General features: G+C 42.6%; 1 protein-coding gene across 1 annotated transcript in view; it reads left to right on the top strand.

The window, feature by feature from the left end:
• The window catches only part of EGLN3 (egl-9 family hypoxia inducible factor 3), a 30,790-nt gene extending 18,080 nt beyond the window's left edge, over positions 1 to 12,710 (top strand). Inside the window, exons 2-5 of the mRNA XM_061463497.1 lie at positions 4,156 to 4,275; positions 6,603 to 6,739; positions 7,451 to 7,524; positions 8,911 to 12,710. Coding sequence (XP_061319481.1) covers positions 4,156 to 4,275; positions 6,603 to 6,739; positions 7,451 to 7,524; positions 8,911 to 8,948 — 369 coding nt within the window. The 3' untranslated portion in view covers positions 8,949 to 12,710. The remainder of the gene's footprint in view (positions 1 to 4,155; positions 4,276 to 6,602; positions 6,740 to 7,450; positions 7,525 to 8,910) is intronic.
• Positions 12,711 to 18,485: the final 5,775 nt, after the last annotated feature.

The following is an 18,485-nucleotide window of genomic DNA, read 5'->3' as shown; positions in this document are numbered from 1 at the left end:
GACTCCTTACTAAAGCTGGTAATTACTGCTTGTTTAACTGGTGGTTGATTTGCACCCTCTTGGGAAACCTAATATCTAAAAATGACAGTGCAGAAACTGCAGTCTTAGTGATTTGCTTTTCATTTTCCAAGTTTTGTAGGCTTTAATTTATAACAGTCAACTAGACCACCAGAGCACTGGACTTCAAGCTATGGCATGTGTGTGTGCAACAGCAAAGGCGTGCATCTGTGTGTCAATCTTAAACAACGGCTGAACAGTTAAAGACAAACTCATGTATTTTAACTTTAAGTATTGGGGGGTGAGGAGGGGCAGTGTTGCTGAAACTTGCTTTGAGTTGTCACACGGAGGATTTAAGCCAACTAACAGCCATTGTAATGGGTAATAATGGATTGTATTGGAAATAAAGAAGTAGGGTACATTCCTGGTTATCACTGCTGGCTATTGTTAGTTTAGGTTTGGAGATGGTTAATCAAGGGAGATTCTTCCAAAGCCAGAGTGTGCTCTTCTGGATACAATAGGAAACTATAGGAAATAATTTTTACTGACACTCCACTTTCTCACCTGGTAAATGGTTTGCTTATTATGATCCAGCCTCTGGCTTTTGTAGCTGGCCCGTGCACTAAGCTGGCAAATACCAGTGTTCACCAGTTAACTAAATTAAGTCCGGGTCACATATCCTGTCTCCTGTTTCTTGTTTGCTTTGAATGAATCCGAAAGTAGTGCTAACAGCTGGAATCCCTGCTGAGGCCAGTTTGATCTGCTGTGGAGCTGCTCCACCCAGTGCTCTGATAAAGCTTGATATCATTTCAACAGGCTCTAGGAGGACCAGAATGATTTCCCTTAATTGTTTAAGGTTTCATTCAAATATTCGCCATGCCAGGAAAAAGGATATTTCACTTCTGCTGTTCTCCCTTAGCTGCTGCTACTAGAAAACTTTTTTTTTCCCTTCTTTTCTTAAAGTTAATCTAGAGCATGGCCAGTGCTTTTGAATTCTGTGGGAATTGTTCTACTTCTTCATCCCCAGGGACTCTGTGCACTACAGATGCAAAAGGTACACACTGTAAATAAATAAATAAATAAATAAATAATGCATCAATGTCTCAGAGTCAAAGCACATGTTCTGCTAAGAGAACATATTACATGATGGAGGCTAGGGAAAACTCTGGCATTCTGCCCAGATTTCGATAGTAAGTAAAGCACCTAAATCCCTTTAAGGACCTGGCCTGCAGTCTGTTATTCTTCAGCAGCTTTTTGATTGTCACATTAAAAAATAGTAATATTGGACTGATTTTTAGGCAGCTCAGTGGTCTTGGAGTAATGTCTAACTTCACAGAGAGACTCCTCTAAGGCGTCCATGATTTTGTGTTGTACATCAACTTAAATGGAGGTATTGTCAGTTGACAAAGTTTTATTCCCACCATGCACCATCCCTCTGGTATGATTAGCAGAGCCTTGCTGAGCCAGGCCTTGTGCTGGTGGTGTAGGTGTGCAGCATCCTGGCAGCAGCTGTGCTTGCTGCAGAGAAGAGTGCCCCTATTCCCTGTCCCCTGTGCTGGTGTGCAGGGGGATGTAGCAGAAATTGGGAGTAAAGTTTAGTCTGGGAAGAGGGGAGGGGGAGGTGGTTTTAGGATTTCGTTTATTTCTCGTTACCATACTCTGGTATTATATTAATATTTTTCCCCAGGTTGAATCTGTTGTGCCATTCTGCATTGCAGGTGCAGTTGACTTGCAGTTTCCATCCAGTTTATGCCCCTAACAAACCTGTTTCAGCACTAGGCTGTAGGCTGGCCCTTACCGCTGTTATCAGGCTGATATTGAAATATAAATAAAGCTGCAGAACAGTTTGTAACAGAAGAATGACAGCAGAGCAGACAGGCCTATGACAAGGCACCTAGCCAACTGCCAGGCATGATTGAAGAGGGCTTATTACTTAGAATTAAAGGTATTTACTCTTGTTCAGCATAATCTCCTGCCCCTGCAGGCCACCAGCCCTCAAACAGCTGTGGCCTCAGGTGTTGGAGTGAGGAGCAGGCTCTTGTGACTTAGTGCTGCCTGCAGGTACTGTTCTGCTGGTGCTTGTGGGGAGGGCAGAAAGTCAATTCATGCATGACTTGAAATGTAGAGCAGTATTTTTGTAGCAGTACCGATACACCTGTCCTAACTGGCCAACTCCTGTGAATAGATTTTGGTTTTGGTAACAGAGAGTCGAAGGGATGCACTGCTGGCTGGCAGTAACTTCTGTGCTGGTGTTTGTTGGCACAGTAAAATTACCTCTGGGATTTAATCAATGTGTGCTATACTCTGGCTGGTCCAGTGTCCTGTGAGAGCAGCATGGCTTTAGCGTGTGCTTGAAAGCAAAAAACAAGACCTGGGGTCCCTAAATAAAAATATTAGTTGCTCTTGCCTATGCAGTCAGTCTTTGGTGTTATCAGCTGTGCTTGGCAGGTTGTGCCAAGGGAGGGCAGGTCATGCAAGTGCTGCACAGTTGCATCTTCATTCCTTGGAAAGGCACGTACAATACTCTCGTATCCAAAGTTAGGATGTGATGGTCTGGGTGGATGGCAAACTAGATGGGTAAAAAAAAATATGGTTGGATGGTTGGGCTTGGAGGGTGTTGGCTGATCAGTTGTGCTGTACCCAGAGGCTGGTAACAAATGGAGGGACACAGGGATTTCTCATGGGACCACTATTATCTGTGGATGGTAGTGTGCTCTCTTATCAAGTGGGGAGATGACACCAAACAGGTGGGACCAGTTGATGCACTGAAGGGCAGGGCTGCTACCAAAAGGACCAAGGTGGGCTGGGGAGAACAGGGCAACAGGTACCTTAGGAAATTCAAAGGCAAAGTCCTGCCCCTGGGAAGGAAATAGCCCCTTGCAGCAGTACAGGCTGCAGGGGGGGGGCTACCAGGCTGGGGAGCAGCTCTGCTTCCCAGGGGAGCTGGTGGTCTTGGTGGGCAGTGAGCTGAACATGAGCCTGCAGTGTGTCCCTGCAGAGCAGCTTCCAAGACAACAGGTACAGGAGCCAGACTGAGGGGAGTGATTATTGCCCTCAGCCCTGGGGAAACCACATCTGGATACTGGGTCCAGTTTTTCAACTGAACTTAGACAATATCTCATCACTCTTTCTGCTAATACTGGAAAGCAATCAAAGGAGATGTCAGAGGAGTGGGAACAAGATTTCTGTTATCACAGCTTTAGTAGAGTAAACTCCATGGCAGGTGACTTGTACCACTACTAAGTAGTTCCAGTAGTGAAGAAATGATTCTGAGACAAGGATCTGGATCCCTACCAGTTTCACCTGCTCTTGCATTGCATCCTGCTTAGGTTGCTAATGGTGTCAACTAGAGTTTAATATGTTTTTGCTGTAGAAACTCCCTTAAGACCTGTTGAGCATCATGTGGTTTGAAGTAATTAATGTTAGGCTTATCTCATTATTCAAGGTGAAATTTAAACAACCCGTGAATTAAGTGATTGTATCAGCAAGCCTGAAGATGATCAAAGAGAGAAGTATGTGTCTGAAAGCTGTTTGGTTAGTTCTGTGGCTCAGTCTGTGAAAGCAAACACGCACTGCCCTGTGCAAACATAGTTCAAAGGAGCTGCAGGTTTTTGCAGACTTTGCTCTATGGACTTTTACCCACACCTTCTGGGGACCCTCATTTTGTGTTGTACCATAGAGATGTATTAGATGGGGACTGAAAACATGTATAGAGAAGTATGGTGGTAGTAAGGCATGACATCTTGAGATTGCTTGCTATTTTCATTAAGACTTGCAAATCAGTTTTGCAATGACTGCTCATTGTTAGAAACCCAAGCAAACTTTAGCTGAGACTGCCTCAGTCACATAGTTCGTAAAGAATAAGCTTGTACCATACATACTAGTGTTTTAGTGCTTTTCTTTTTCTTTTCCTCCAACTTTAATGATACATATAGTGAAATATGAAGTATATTTATTTCCAGTTTGGAGTTTCACACTGGCTTACTCATCCAGTGAAAGAAGCTTGTGCAAAGATACTTTCTGGTGGTGTCTGCTGTAGGTTTTGGGTTCATTGTTGAAAAATACCAAACCAGATTGGTGGTGGAAGGATACTTGGCAAAGTGGAGGTAGGCATCTTGCAGAACTTATTTTTTTTTACAATCTGTATCTTTTATTCAGGCTATGGTTGCTTGCTATCCTGGAAATGGAACTGGGTATGTTCGTCATGTGGACAATCCAAATGGCGATGGTCGCTGCATCACCTGTATTTATTACCTGAATAAGAACTGGGACTCCAAGGTGAGTAAACCACAGGCAGAAGGAAAAACTGCAGAGCTTTGGTGCTGCCAGTTGCTTCTGTGAACTCTGAACTTTTGAATAGCTGGTCCATTCTCCATCTCTACATTTATTTTCTTGGTGTTTATGGCAACCCTTTGGAAGTAAGAATCTGAACTGTTGCCTTATCATTCTCTCTCCCATCCCACACAGTGTTGTTGCTATAGAATAAAGATTCTAAGCATTGGGCTGCTGGCTCTTTTGCTTTGTTTAGAGGAAAAAGCAATGAAGCACTGGAAAGAAAAACATAATTTGCTAAAGAATAAGTGGATAATGGGAGCAGAATAAAATGACAGCCTAAATTTGGGACTTCAGCATTTTTGGTACCATTCCTTCAGGTTGACCTGCAGAAGATCTTCAGGCAGTTGCCTTTGTGGTTTTCTTACTTAGAAGTGATGGAGCTTAGTAAAAGGAGCAAGCATATGGTTTGTCCTCTTCATCTTTGACTCCACCAGCGGGTCTCCTGACAGGGTGGTGCTCTTAATTCTACCTTAATTACTAAAAGCAGAAAAATCAGCCTTGAATTTACTATACCTTTATGTTAGAAGCAAAATACGGGTTTGTGGAATCACAGGATGTCTCTTTACGCTTCTGTTGTCATAATGTGGCACAAACCATTCACATGGGTTATCTATTGAAATTTGCCAAATGTTTTTTTTCTCTCTAACCTGTCTTGGCCACTTTAGCCTCCACATCAAGGCTCTTTAAGCATATGTAAATACTGTGAAACCCCAAAAGTGAGTTCAGATTCAGAGGCAATGCCACTAAAAATACATTGTTTGAAAAACACGTTCCTTTACTGAGAGTATGACAATTAAACATCTCAATGTAATAAAATGAAAAAGGAGATGTGGGAGGAAATGTAAATATCCAGTTTATTTTGTGTAGTGCTCTTATTCTAACATTGAGAAAGCACACAAGTGGATACTAAGAAGTCCAGACTGAAATCCAGGATGCTGGTGAAGAGTATTTTATGGGTATGAGGGCAATTTTATGCAAATGTATGCTGAAGGAGATGCATACTGGCCTTTGAAAGTAACCATGTTGCCTTATATAGAGAAGGGCAACAAAGACTATTGGTGGGCTGAAGCAGCTCTCCTATGAAGACAGGCTGAGAGAGTGGGCTTGATCAAATCATCCTGGAGAAGAGAAGACTCTAGAAGACCTTGTAGCAGCCTTCCAGTAGCTAAAGGGGGCCTACAAGAAATCAGAAGAGAGACTTTTTGGAGGGACATGTAGTGACAGGACAAGGAGTAATTAATGGCTTTAAGCTGATAGGGGGTAGATTTAGATTAGACATTAGGAAAAAAATCTTCACTGTGAGCGGGGTGAGACATTTGAAAGATTGCGCAGAGGAGTTGTGGATCCAATCCCTGTAAGTGTTCAAGGCCAGGTTGGATGGGGCTTTTGACAGCCTGTTCTAGTGAAAGGTGTCCCTGCCCATGACAGGGGGTTGGAACAAGATGATTTTTAAAGTCCCTTCCAACCCAAACCATTCTGTGATTCTATGAAACCTGATCTAATAGTTTCTTGCTGAGGTTTGCATGCCATATGGAGGTACGAAGTTAGTTTGGTACTGTGTGACAGCATCTTCCCTGCACTATGTGGTGCAGCATAAAAGCCTACAAAGAGCCCTCTCACAGCAGCAGGAAGAAGGCAGAGTTCATCTGCATCTTTTGAAGTTTCTGCAGAGTGTGCAAATCACCGGACTTCTCTGAAAACTCATGGCACATCGAAAAAGAAATTAGATGGTAGAGAAACTAGGCTATGTCACAAGTGGGGAAAACACTGTCTGGCAGATATAATACATTTATGAGAAATTTATTACAAATCCAGCAATAGAACAGACTTCACTCTTCCCAGGGTGTTAAAGTTAACTCCTACATGGTCAGATGCAGGCACTGAAATATCCTAAACAGTATCTAGCAGTAGCTGGGAGGAGAGTCTGATCTCAGTCTGGTCAGGTGGAGCAGCCTTACCTGCCTTGTGGTATTCACTGGTTCTGGAGATGTGACTTGGAGCTCCAAGGTTTCCCAGTGCTTGTTACAGAGCCAGTGTTGTCTTTTATCTTGGTTCATTTACTTTAGCCAGATGTTTCTGCTGAAACATTACAAACTGACTGGGAAAATCAAGGTGGCCAAGAGATTCAGTGTACGGTTTTCCAGTGTTGTCGCGTAGCTGTCTGGGTTATCATTAGATGTTTATTCCCCATTTGTTGGATGCTGATGAAGAAGAAGTAAGTCATTGTTCACATGAATATGTGTAAAAAGCAACCTTTCCTTTTCTTTCAGCTTCATGGTGGAATTCTCCGGATATTCCCAGAAGGAAAGTCCTATGTAGCAGATGTTGAGCCGATTTTTGACAGATTACTTTTTTTTTGGTCAGATCGAAGGAACCCACATGAAGTTCAGCCTTCTTATGCAACCAGGTAAGTAGTATATTTAGTATTGACATTTGGCCAGGGAAAAACAAAGCATCTGTTCTATCAGTATCTGTATCTAAAATTATGGCCAGGGTTGTGTTGTTTTGTTTTGTTTTGTTTTTTCCATGCATGTGTGTAAGAAATAGTTGGATAGATTTTGAGTGGATTTTCTGGTTTTGAGTCACTGGAAGTTCTCTCTTCAAATGAGGAAGAGCAAGCTTGAATGATAAGTTTCCTTGTGTGGTGGGAAAAAAAGCCGTTTTACTGTTGACAGGAGAAATCTTCCAAGCCAGGCATAGCTATTTAGCTGGGAGATGCTGGGTTATACTTTTGCCCTTGTAATGCTTATAGGGATTCTTAAGGCTACCCTCTGTCAACAGGCTATGAAAAGCCAATGTGATGCAGGGCAGCCCCCAAGTTGCTTACAGGCATCCCAGAACAGAAAACCAGGCAAAGGTCTGTAAGCTACTTTTGTCCTCTGTTACCAGGAGTTGTGCAATCTTTTGTGCCTCTAAGCAGAAATTCTCACCTATATTTCTATCTTACTTGATGATAAAATCCACATTTAAAATGCTTTCTGTATTTATCTATAAAGATGTGCTATTTGAATCCTATTTTTTATCTACTAATACAGGTTTGTTGTTTGCTTTCTCCATAAGCATAAAACTATTTTAATAGCAAAAGTTGAAACAAACACAAGATTTCTTTCTTTTATAGATATGCCATGACTGTGTGGTATTTTGATGCCGAAGAAAGAGCAGAAGCCAAAAAGAAGTTCAGGAACTTAACCGGTATGGTTGTTTTATAAGTGTTCACCAGCGAGAATTTAATGCATTTTGATATTTTTGAAGTCGGAGACAGACTAGGAATAACTCTGTAGTTAGATGGGTTATGACATTCGTTTTTAGAAAGCTTTTTCATCTCTAACCACTAGTCAGTTATTTTATGCAAACTGGAGAAGTTGTGACAGGAAGAGTCAGCCCTAACCTCAGTATTCCTCATGAGTGTGATGGGGGGAGAAAACAGGAGAGGCAGTTTCCAATTTGTGTTGCAAATGGCTGCTGAGCTTTCTCCCACCCTATGTGGCTCTTGCAGTCACTTGAGGAGACCTAAGCAAATCTTGTTGTTTGGGAAGCATATTTTGTCTCCTCCAAAATTAGTTTAGCAACAAAGTCATGAGACTTACACAAACAGTTTCAGCATCATGTTCTCAAAATATTCTGGCTGAGTAGGGCCTATTTGCAATATGCTTACTGAACGGCATTTGGGGCCTGCAGTAATGCGAAAGTGATTTGTCTTTAATTTACAAGTAGTTTTCTGAGTGGGGATATTCATAATGACCTGGGAATGTATAGATTATGAATTGGGAAGAAAATAAGTTTAGAAATAAATGCATCTTTTGGCAGGCAATTGCTAGAGTAGCTGTGATTATGTTGCACTTCAGAACGTACATACATTCAACTAGGTCTCACAGGTGACTGAAAGTCAGCCCAGAGGCACTTCTGCAGAAGCCCTGGAAAGAGGTGACCCCAGCTTTCCTGATGGCAGCCATACTGCCTGCTGTTGTAGTAATGGCATATGAGTAATGGACTAAGTTGTCCATATGTGTTTCAACACCCTAGTTGGGGCCATGCTCAAAGGTTTGATGTTTGAAGCAGACTAAGATCAGGGACTGCTTCAAGTAGTTCCAGAAATACAGTGTGGAGCGCACTGGTCTTTTTTAAGGTACGTGCTGTGCAGCTGGGGACCAGCAAAGTTGCGATTAGTCGTATGCTTTTCAGAGCTGGCTGTTGTCATCTCTGTAGCTGCTATGCAAAGCAAATACTGGCTTCACCCTTTTACAAGGGGATCATGAGCAAGGGGCCATGAGTGTGTGTGTGTGTGTAAATATAGCAGATCTGGAATCTGAATGTTTCTTAGTCTACTTAAATACTGCATGAATTGTCTTCAGTTTCAACAGGGCAAATATACAAAACTTTGATATATATGACTGTCTCCTTAACATGCTGTGGATTCATACAGCATTGCACTCCATGTAATGAATTTATATCATGAGTGTGAGATGGAGAGTGCTGTCCACTGAAAACAAGCTAACTTTATTCTGTTTCTGACTTTTCAGATGAATGCTGTCAGAACCCTTGGCTTAACAGCCTCTCCTTTTTGTCTTTTCAATGCAGATGCAAGGAAGAGAGAAGCACCTCTTAATGAAGACTAATAACTGTTCCTGAGCTCTTTGTGAGGAAATAAGATCCCAAAGATGACTTCCATTTCCAGCGAACAAGGGCAAATTCTTGTTATGCACGAGAACACACTGGTTGTGTCTAGCATGTGCATCTTACACTGATGGTACTTACGGCAGCCTTCTGTCATGTGTGTATCTGGCAGAAGGAGCACTTGTTTTCTATTTGCCTTTTGCTGGAAAAAGTAACCAGGGTTAAAGAGTAAGAAAAAAGAGTATCAATAAGTAGTGGCTCAGCCAACTGGCTTTTGATCGCTCTTGTAGCCAAGGTAACAATCTTTGGAACTAGTGATAAAATACTGAGTCTTATTTGCACTTTATGTTGGGGGGGAATCTAGCTCAATGGAAAGGAGCTTTACAAGTTTAAAATCTGTGGCAGACTGCTAATGGGCAAGGAAAGATAGTGGAAATCTGAAATTAAATTGGATCTTTGTAGAGTGTCATCTTATGGTCTGTTCCCTGTGGGCCTGTTCATGTACTGCTCATCACTTTGCTGTGCAGAGCATTGGCTCAGCTTTTTGATAGCATGACTTTCCAAACAAATTTTTGTCTGCACAGTCATTGCATTTCCTGGAATTTGTTTGCTTTTCAAGAGTCAAGTTCTAGCTGTGCAGTTGCACTGTCCTTTCTGTCCCAGGATGGAGGGGGACTTAGTTATGCATCTGTCCACAACTTTGTAAAACCATTTCCTTCCTGTTCTGAGTGGGATGGGTTGTATTTTCATGGTTTGGTAAAGGAGCTGTTTTCTCCCAAAAGTTTGGTGAACTTGGAAGACTGATGGCACACAACGTGTTAGCACTAAAGGCCAATGATAAATAGAGTTAAGTGTTATTTTCATGACTTCTCCATCTACTATGTTTTGTACGACACAGGCATGAACCTGAAAGGAAAAGTATGTCTGGCTGTCTGACAAGTGTATGATAAATAATGGGTAACTTAGACTTTATTTCTGTGCTGCTTATCCTTAGTTAACACACTTGTTTAACTTCGCATGTGTATGTAATTTACATGAAACAGCAATTCAGATCTGTCACACCAGATAACTACTTCTGCTGTGCCCAAGCTGTGAGATCAGTTATTCAAATGGCAAAGCACAGGTTTTGTTTTTTTTTTTGTCTCATTTTTTTTTAACTTACTAGACTCAAAGAGTAACTGGTGAGCTATCTTCAGTCTGCCTAAGCTTCTGTGACCAGCACTTACTATGCAGTTCAGAATAGCTGTTAATGAAGCTGGGAGCTGGCAGTGGATGTATTTATGACTCACATAATTGTTCTCAACCTAATGCACAAGACAAAAATGAATGCGAGTTGAGTGTGTGTCAGACCCTACTAAATGTTCCAGACAGACGCCCTCTTCAGTGCCCTGTGTTGCTGTGCCACCAGCCTGCAGTGGGAAAAGTGGTCTGTCTGAACCGCCAGCCCCTGCACCACTTCACCATACAAAGCCAGGCTGTTGTGGTAGTGATGGGTCTGCAGGCTAGCTCTGTTGCACTTGAGCTGGGGAATGAAAAGGTAGTGTGCAATGGCAGCTATTAAACATCAGTAACAGAAGGGTAATGGCTGCTTAGGACAGAAAAAAGACCCCAAAACTTTCATGACATAACAAATATTAATAGAAGTGGAGGTTTTTTTAGCAGTTCTCTCTCAGAGAGAGAGAGAGAAAAAAAAAAAAAAAAAAGAGCTGGGCATCCTTCAGCCTGTCCTTGAATTTTGAATGTAAGTACAGTAGTGCTAAGAAACCCCTCATTCTCTCTGGCTTCTCCCAGAGATCCAGCTATGGTCTTATGGGCTGGACTTCTACCTGACCATTATGCACCTTAAGAGAGCAATATGAGGGAACATGTGACATATATTCTTACAATTCAAGACTAGAAAAAGGTGAATAATCTGATAAATGTCCTTTAACGTTAGGAAAAATATTATTCTACTACAGTTGCTTCTAAGTAACACAACATAGACTTGAACAAAACTTGACAATAACTTGAAATTCTCATTCTGCAATGTTCATGTGGGAGGAGAAAGAGTTGAGGCTCTTCCCTGAGAGTGAGGTAACCCTCTGAAAGATGGGAGGTGTTGAAATGGGGGGCTCACAGGATTATTATTTAAAAAATGGGGTGCGTGGGGAAAGCTGACCTTTTCTATTGCTATGCAAAGTTGAAAATGGCATGTAAATTTAACTCTTCTACACGATTTTAAAAGGGGCAAAGACAGCTAAACCAGAGCAGAGCAAGGCTTGCTTTGCTGTTAGAAACTGTAACCTTAAAAACATGCACTAGAAAGAGATGCTGGTACACATCTCCCTGGAGCCTAGAACAGCAGAAGAGCAAAGCGGTGGGTTTGAAAGGTTGAAAAAGAAAGGTACTTCAGTTACCACTGGTGCTACCACCTGGCTTCAGCAGTGGTCAGCAACATGTGTGTGGTGGGTAAAGCATGGAGCAGTATAGATTCATTTATTGTAAATAAAGTACACATTTTCATTTTTAGCCAATATATGTCTGATCTAGGTAGAGCAGAAAGCAATTATTCTGTGGCAGAGAGCAGCCTTTCTTTATTAACACATATAATTAAGTAAAAAAAGTTGAGGGCACAGGAGTTTGCAAACAGTTCTCAGTTCTCTATTCTAGCCCTTTACCCTGTTTCCAGATCAGTGGGATGATCTCCTTGAAGATGCTGTAGTTTAATGGGGGTGAAGGGGTGTTGGTCATGTAGGAATCCACAAGCTTGATGTTTTCTACACAGGTTTCTCTTGTCTGTCTCTGGAATTGTTGCAAGCTGTTCTGCAAGAATGATTTTTTTCTGAAGAACTCTGGGAGAAGCAGGTTGCTGCTGTAGGGAGGGCATTTCAAGGAGACTTTCCCTTCCTTGTGTTTTGTCTTTGTGGCAAACTGTTTGAAACATCTGGCTAAACAGCACTTGTCACCAAGTTGTGAAGAAGAGTGGTTTCTCTAAGGCATTTTAGACCTCTGAAAGTTTTGCTGTTTGTTTTTTTTTCCCTCAACCTTTAGATAATGTGCCTTCATCATTCATATCTATGAAGATGTTACTTGCCACACGTGTGTGTCATTTAAGATTTTCATGGCTCTATGAGAAATATGGTTGCCTTTCCAAGTGTAATTGCATTGGAAAAATATGCAGAGCCACCAGGCCACAGTTTCTTACAGGTGGATTTTGTTGTGCAGGGAATAAAAGGCCAGGAGACAGTGCTGAAAATCTAGAGACTATTTTTATTCTTAAACTTATAACCACTGGCCTTTTGAGCAAAGTAGCCTCTAATAAATCTTCCTTTCTCTAGATTACTTCTGCTTCTATGAGGAATGGTCTCTGCAAAGTAGTATCTAAAATGACCCACTCTTTTTTTTTCCTTCTCTTTTTAAAAGTTTTAATCCTTTCCTATTTTTTAAAATGTTGGAATGTATTATATATATTTGTTGTTGTTGCAAAATAGCTGGCTCTAACACCACTTGCATATAGAAGAAAATGTATCTATTTGCAGGCAAATAACTAGTTTTACTTTGACTGTGATGTACTCCCAGCAGATATCTGAGAGTGAGTTATGACTACATCTTCTCTTGTCAGGTTGTATGCTGGTCAACAATGCTGGCACTTTGCATCAGATCGATATAGAACCCCCAGTAATATTTTACAATGCATCACATTTTGTGTTCCTGTTACTATTAAAATCAAACACAAAAACAAAACTGTGGCAGCAGTCAATAAACACTGGGTCGTGTTAAATGTCCTGTGCACCTCTATTCAGTCTTTTGTCATTCCGTGGCTAGGGCTGTGGTGGGTGGGAGCAGGACCACACAGTTGGGTGAAGGGTGGTGGCGCTGCACAGAGGTGACACTGAAATCTGCTGTTTGGGAGAGTTCTGTTTGCTGCCATCAGCCTGGTACATTTCTTTGGTCATTTCCTGCTATTTTGTAGTTATTTACCTTGCTAGCAATCCTCCTCTTGAAATGCCTATTTGTTTTCACACTCCTGTTGAACCAGATAACATTCTCATGATTCATTTGTTGTCCGATAAGTTTTATTTATAACAACGTTCACATCCTCCCTCTGCTACTTTTCCAGCCTGAATCCCACAGTTTTCTTTTGCAGCTGTGGGGGAGGGTTCTGCCCACTCCCATTAACATTGCAGCTGAATGAAAGCCAGGACATTTTCAGTTGTCTGTTAAAGTGCTGTGGACTTTCTTGATTCTTTTGCAATATTGTGAACAGTGGGAATTCTCCCCCCCCCCCCCCCCCCATGTAAAAGACGCTTTCTGTTATGGAGAGCTTGGATATGACTTTTTTGTTAAAGAGGGGAGAGAATTCTGGATTGTTTGCCACTTCTTTAAGCATTTCTTTTCCACTGAGGAGTGCTTAGAGCATGTGGTGAAGACCTAAGTAAAGCAGAAAAGTTTCTCTTCTAAGCAGGCTACTCCTCGAGTAAAGGTTTGTAGGGACAGCTCAAGAAGCAGTTGGCCATTGGCTATCCAGCTGCCAAGAGCTTGTCTTTTCTCTGAACTCTGACTAAACTTTCTCTAAGCAAATATGTTTGCAGTAATTGTTATCTTACAGCTATTTAGGGGTCTCTTTCCTCCCCCACCTACCCAAAGGGATATGGCTAAATATACTTGCCCTGACAATTCCCATGACTTTTGAGAATGCATCTGATATTAGAGGTTGCAGTGAAAATTACGAAGTAGCATGGCAGTGAAAGAGAAGTTAGTAAAAATTGATTCCCCTTTCCCACATAATTTTGTCTCTATGGAGTACTTCTGACATTTGGTGAAACTCCCATCCTCTTTCACAAAGCATAGAAATGTGTGTTTTTAAATGTGTCTTTTGGAAAGAGAGGATAATTTCATTTGCATGTGTGCTTATTTTAAATAATGCTGGACATGGTAAATAAACTACATTAGCCCAGCCACAGTCAACAGCAGTTCTCATGTGGTGGCAAACCCACTCAGTGTTAAGAGTGGAGGTCTGCTGCTTTGCTGGAGACTCACAGTGGTAAATAGTCCTACTAGAGGTGAGAGAGGAGGCAGTTTGCAGTCCCTGATTTTAGCCAACACCTTGGAGACTGATTTAGCAGGAGTGGAGTCAGTGTGGCTGCCTAGTCCCAAGGTTTGGGAAAGTTGTTAATCTGGCTGGCTCTTAAAAGTGTTGTATTGGGTGGCTGGTGAGAAACAGGGAAAGAAGGACCTTGTGGTCTAAGCTAATAAGGTCTCTGAAGATCACTTGTGATTACATACAGCTGTTCTTGGTTCCTGTAATTTTGACACTTTCTCAGCTCGTACCTGCTGAGTGTCTTGTGCTTAAATGCCTCAGAGTAGCAAAATCAGAATGGAGGTTTAAGCTACAGCACTTAGGGGGGAAAGAGATCTCTAAACAGTAGAGCCAGCACATTTAAACATGTTTCTATATCTTAATGTGTCCCTTTTTTTCTCAGCTGTGTCAGTCTGTTAATAAAAAATACTACCTCTCCTTACAAGCCTTGCCTCTCTCATACAGTTATTATTTCAGTGACTTCCAGAACTGTGGACTTAAAGCATTTTCCTCCTCCCTGTTGCCTCATGAGCTATGAAGCATTGTTGCTGCTTGATCTTTCAGACGCTATAATGCTGTGTGCAGTACAGAAGATTTCTCAATTGAGAAATTGTCCAGTTTAGCAAAGAAGCAATGGGAAGGGATGGCAGTACTCAGAAGAGATCTCCTTTGCCCTGTAGAGCTGGTGCTGTGGTAAGTGTCCTGTTAACAGGACATGACAGCAATAGCTGAGAGCTGACCTGGCTGGCACAAGAGCTGGCCACATGGCAGTGATAATGGGCTCCAAAGTGTGGTGGAAGAGTTTGTCCTGCACCCTGGGAACAGCAGCCCAGAACTGGTGCTAAGCTGACCTCTGCCAGTGTGTGCTGTGACCAGGCATGTCACCCTGCAGATGGGAGAAAGACCAGGAACTGGCTGGGGAGTCTGTTGCAGAAAGCTGAGAGTGGGAGCCCGAGCACTTATGCATTTAGGGATTACAACATGAACTCATGACCACGCAGGCCTTGCCTTTACTCCTGGATTGAATTCACACCTCCTGTTGGAGCAGAGGGAGCAGAGCAATCCTCCATCCAAGCTTCTCTTTCCGAGCAGAACATTGCACAGGTAGGTGTGAGAGCTGTGTGACGCAAGAGCCAGCAGCACAGCAGTAAAACCCCTGCCCTGGAAAGTAATAATCTCCGCTTTTAAGAAGCACCTGTCCAAGAACTGTGTATTGAGCTGGAATTGTGTAAAAATGGGACATTTCACCCCATATTCAGCATTAGTGGTGGTCCAGCTGAGGTGTTTGCATGCCTAGGCTGCTGGCCAATGTAGCAGTCAGAAGTGCCTGTGTCTCATTTGTGGGTGTTAGGGACAGAGCTTCTCTGGGAACTGGGCTTCCTTTCTGCAGACTGTCCCCTCAGGTCCACTGCCATGGAGGCTTTCATGCTACTTTTTTTTCAGCTACTTTTGAAGTCAAGCCCCAGTTATCCCTATAGGAGAGTTCCCAGAGCCAAGTACACTTGGAAGCCTTTGTAGAGGCTGGCTGTCCCTGCTCTTCAGGCTGGATTGTCCCTTCCCTGGCAGTGGACATCGAACTATTAAAGTTTATGAAAGATAACACATTACTGTTGCCATCTCCTCTCACTCCCTATGATACCAGTCCAAGAAACCAGCTACATCTCTGCAGCGCCATGGCAGAGACTGGGCAGCCGCTGCCTGTAAGAAGATAAAAGCATCTGAGGCTCTGCTGGTCTTGGCAGGCATGTGTGAGTGCATTTGTGTGTGTGTGTATGTCTGTTCCCCAGTGCAGCTAGAGGGAAGCCTAATTTCCCAGGGGAATTGAGAAAACTGTAAGTCGCTCCTCTGCTGCCAACTAATGTTGGTAATATAAACCAGTGCTTTTTCCTAAAATGGCTGCAAAATGAAACCACGCACTGCAGAATAATTTAGACAGCAGTAATTTTACCATCAAGCCTTTGTAAAGACTCGGCTAACCTCCAGGTTCTTTTGCTACTACTGTTACTGGAGAAAAGATATGTTGCATTTTCCAGTGTACAGAAGGGACTTATTCTCTTTGCCAGGATTGACATAAGAAAGGATCTATAGTTAAAATATTTATTCTTTCTGAAAGGTGCATCTTTGAAGTTGTCTTTTTTTTTTAGCTTTGTGCTCCTAAGTAAACTGGAGGAGAGACAATTAGAAAAACATAGAAGTATAGCATCCACTTGTGATATAACTAAAACCTGCTAGCGCTGGTCTCATGACGGAGCAGGCTTAGGCACTGTAGTAAATAAACCACAAACCACAGCAGTCACTAGCTCTCCTGCCTAATCCCCTGCGAGCTGTTTTGCAACATGGCATTGCTCCATGTCAGTCAGCAGAACGGAAAGTGGGAAATAAAACTGGTGCTATGGCATTATTGCTGTCTTTTGATTTGTTTAACTCAGCTGCGTCTTGTCTCTCATCAAATGCATCCGTAGGGTAAAGCTAAGCCCCTGTCTGGAGCACTAGGAGAAGCACAGATCCAGTGGCTGAAGTAAATATTGAGAAAATGAAGTTTCTCACAGTGTTAGGCTAGGGGACAATTGGACCGGGTATCCCCTATAGCACCCAGAGGTTGTCTCTGTCAGGGATAGAGTGCTGATACAGGCAGGCTAGGCAAGGTGGATGTGCCTGGTAAAGGTCTGGTCAGAACGTAACCTAGGAGTGACATGCAGCAACAGTGGGTTGTTTTTATTTACTAAATACTGTACTTCGTGACATCTCTGACACCTGTCCACCTTTATAGTGGTTCAGTGGATGCCCTGTGCTGATCACTGTGATGCATGTTAGCACACCACCCCATACTCCAAGCAAGGGAGAAAATGCCTGTTGTTAAGAGGTACCCGGGGCTTCTTTCACAACAACATAAAAGAAAGGAAGAAAAAAAATAAAGATGTCTGAACAGACATTTAATAGTTGAAGGAAGAGGCTTAACAGACTTAAGCTCAGCTGTCTTCAGAGAGTTTTCAGAAGCTCATTGCAAACACTTCTGTTTCGAAGCTTATGGTCCTTTATCTGAGAAGCTAAACACTGACTAATTCTTTAATTAGTTCCTAACAAGATGCTTTTCTCTGTAGTCAAGGCTTGCAACAGGGTAATTATGTCTTTAGTTTAAAAAGTGTCAATAGAGAAAGTTGTTTTCATTTCTCTTTTCTCAAATGTTTTATTTCCCCTTCTACTTAACTCCCACTCTGTTGGTCCTCACCTGCAATATCTTTCCTCAGTTTGGGAAAGATTGATTATTTTTAGCTCACTGTGCTGCAAACCCAATGCACGGACATGGCAGGACTAGAGCCAATCTGGTGCTGTTATCTGCTGTGCAATTGTACTAATGCAGTGCTTGGGGTGTGAATTCCTCCCAGGGCCAGGGATGTGGAGGACTCAGCCACCATCAGTTGAGCAGCTCAGCTTAGGAAACTGTAATAACTACTTGGTGTACACATGGTCTTGGGTGCTGAAGGGCTACACTGCATGCCAGACATTTGGAACTTCCCAACCTCCTCCCTGTCACCACAGTCATGTACATTTATTTTAGCAAAGTTCGTAGAGCACCAGCAGATCTCCTCGTTGGTCTAGAGCTGCCTCAGTCTTAACAGTGCCGAGCAGACATGAATCTTTGGGGTCTGAGTTCCATGTGGACCATAGCAGAAGGGAGAAGAGCTACTCCTTTGCCCTTGTCTCATACCCAGCTGACCAGAGTAGATGACATGTCTGGTGTCAGGGTAATGTAATTGTGATTTTGGAGCTAAAGTTATGGAGGTACGCAATGGAAAGAAAGAGATTTAGGGGTGTCCTATTCCAGTGAATAGTTGTGGGGACCACTAACCCTTACTGATGCAGGACTAGCCCAGGGCTGCCCTTACCAAGGAGTGAAATTCAGCCTGACACTGCTGTGAACAATTGTTCTCCCTTGCCCTCTTCTCTCTGGCCTGATGCACTTGTACGTTCCCGTGGTGTATGTACAGCAGGTCAGGCATGGTGAGTAGGAAGCTCAGGAGGACCCTGCAGCCTGGCACTGCTCTGTGCTGAGCATCATCTCTTATCTTTCTGCACAGCAAAGAGCTGAACCCAGGTTTTCCACAGCTGTGAAGTGTTGGTAGCAACTTGTGTACTGTTCCATATCAGTTCATGCTGGTTACACTTACCCTACCCATTTAATGCTCAAACCTTTTGATCTAGTGCGTAAGGCTGTGGATTCTCATCCTCTTTTTCCTGTCTCAAGTTTAGGAATCTAATTTCTAAGCCTGATGCCCCTTTGGATCTAGCTTTAAGGTACAGCAGAGAACTGATTAAGAGCAGGGAGCACATCCTGCTCTACCTCCCATCCAGAGCAGCTGTGCAGCTGGTTGGGCTCTCTGTTTTCTAGGAAATGTTGAGTTATAGGTCATCTGCAATCATTTATTAAAAATGGAAATAATTTAGAAGGTGAGCAAATGATGAAGAAATACACAGTGAG

The sequence above is a fragment of the Pezoporus flaviventris genome, unplaced genomic scaffold, assembly GCF_033815535.1.
Source record: "Pezoporus flaviventris isolate CSIRO_AGI_PZ_B2104156 unplaced genomic scaffold, CSIRO_AGI_Pfla_v1 ptg000036l, whole genome shotgun sequence".
Classification (NCBI taxonomy): domain Eukaryota; kingdom Metazoa; phylum Chordata; class Aves; order Psittaciformes; family Psittacidae; genus Pezoporus; species Pezoporus flaviventris.
The sequence above is the reverse complement of the archived record's forward strand: the minus strand, read 5'-3'. Positions and strand labels throughout refer to the sequence as shown.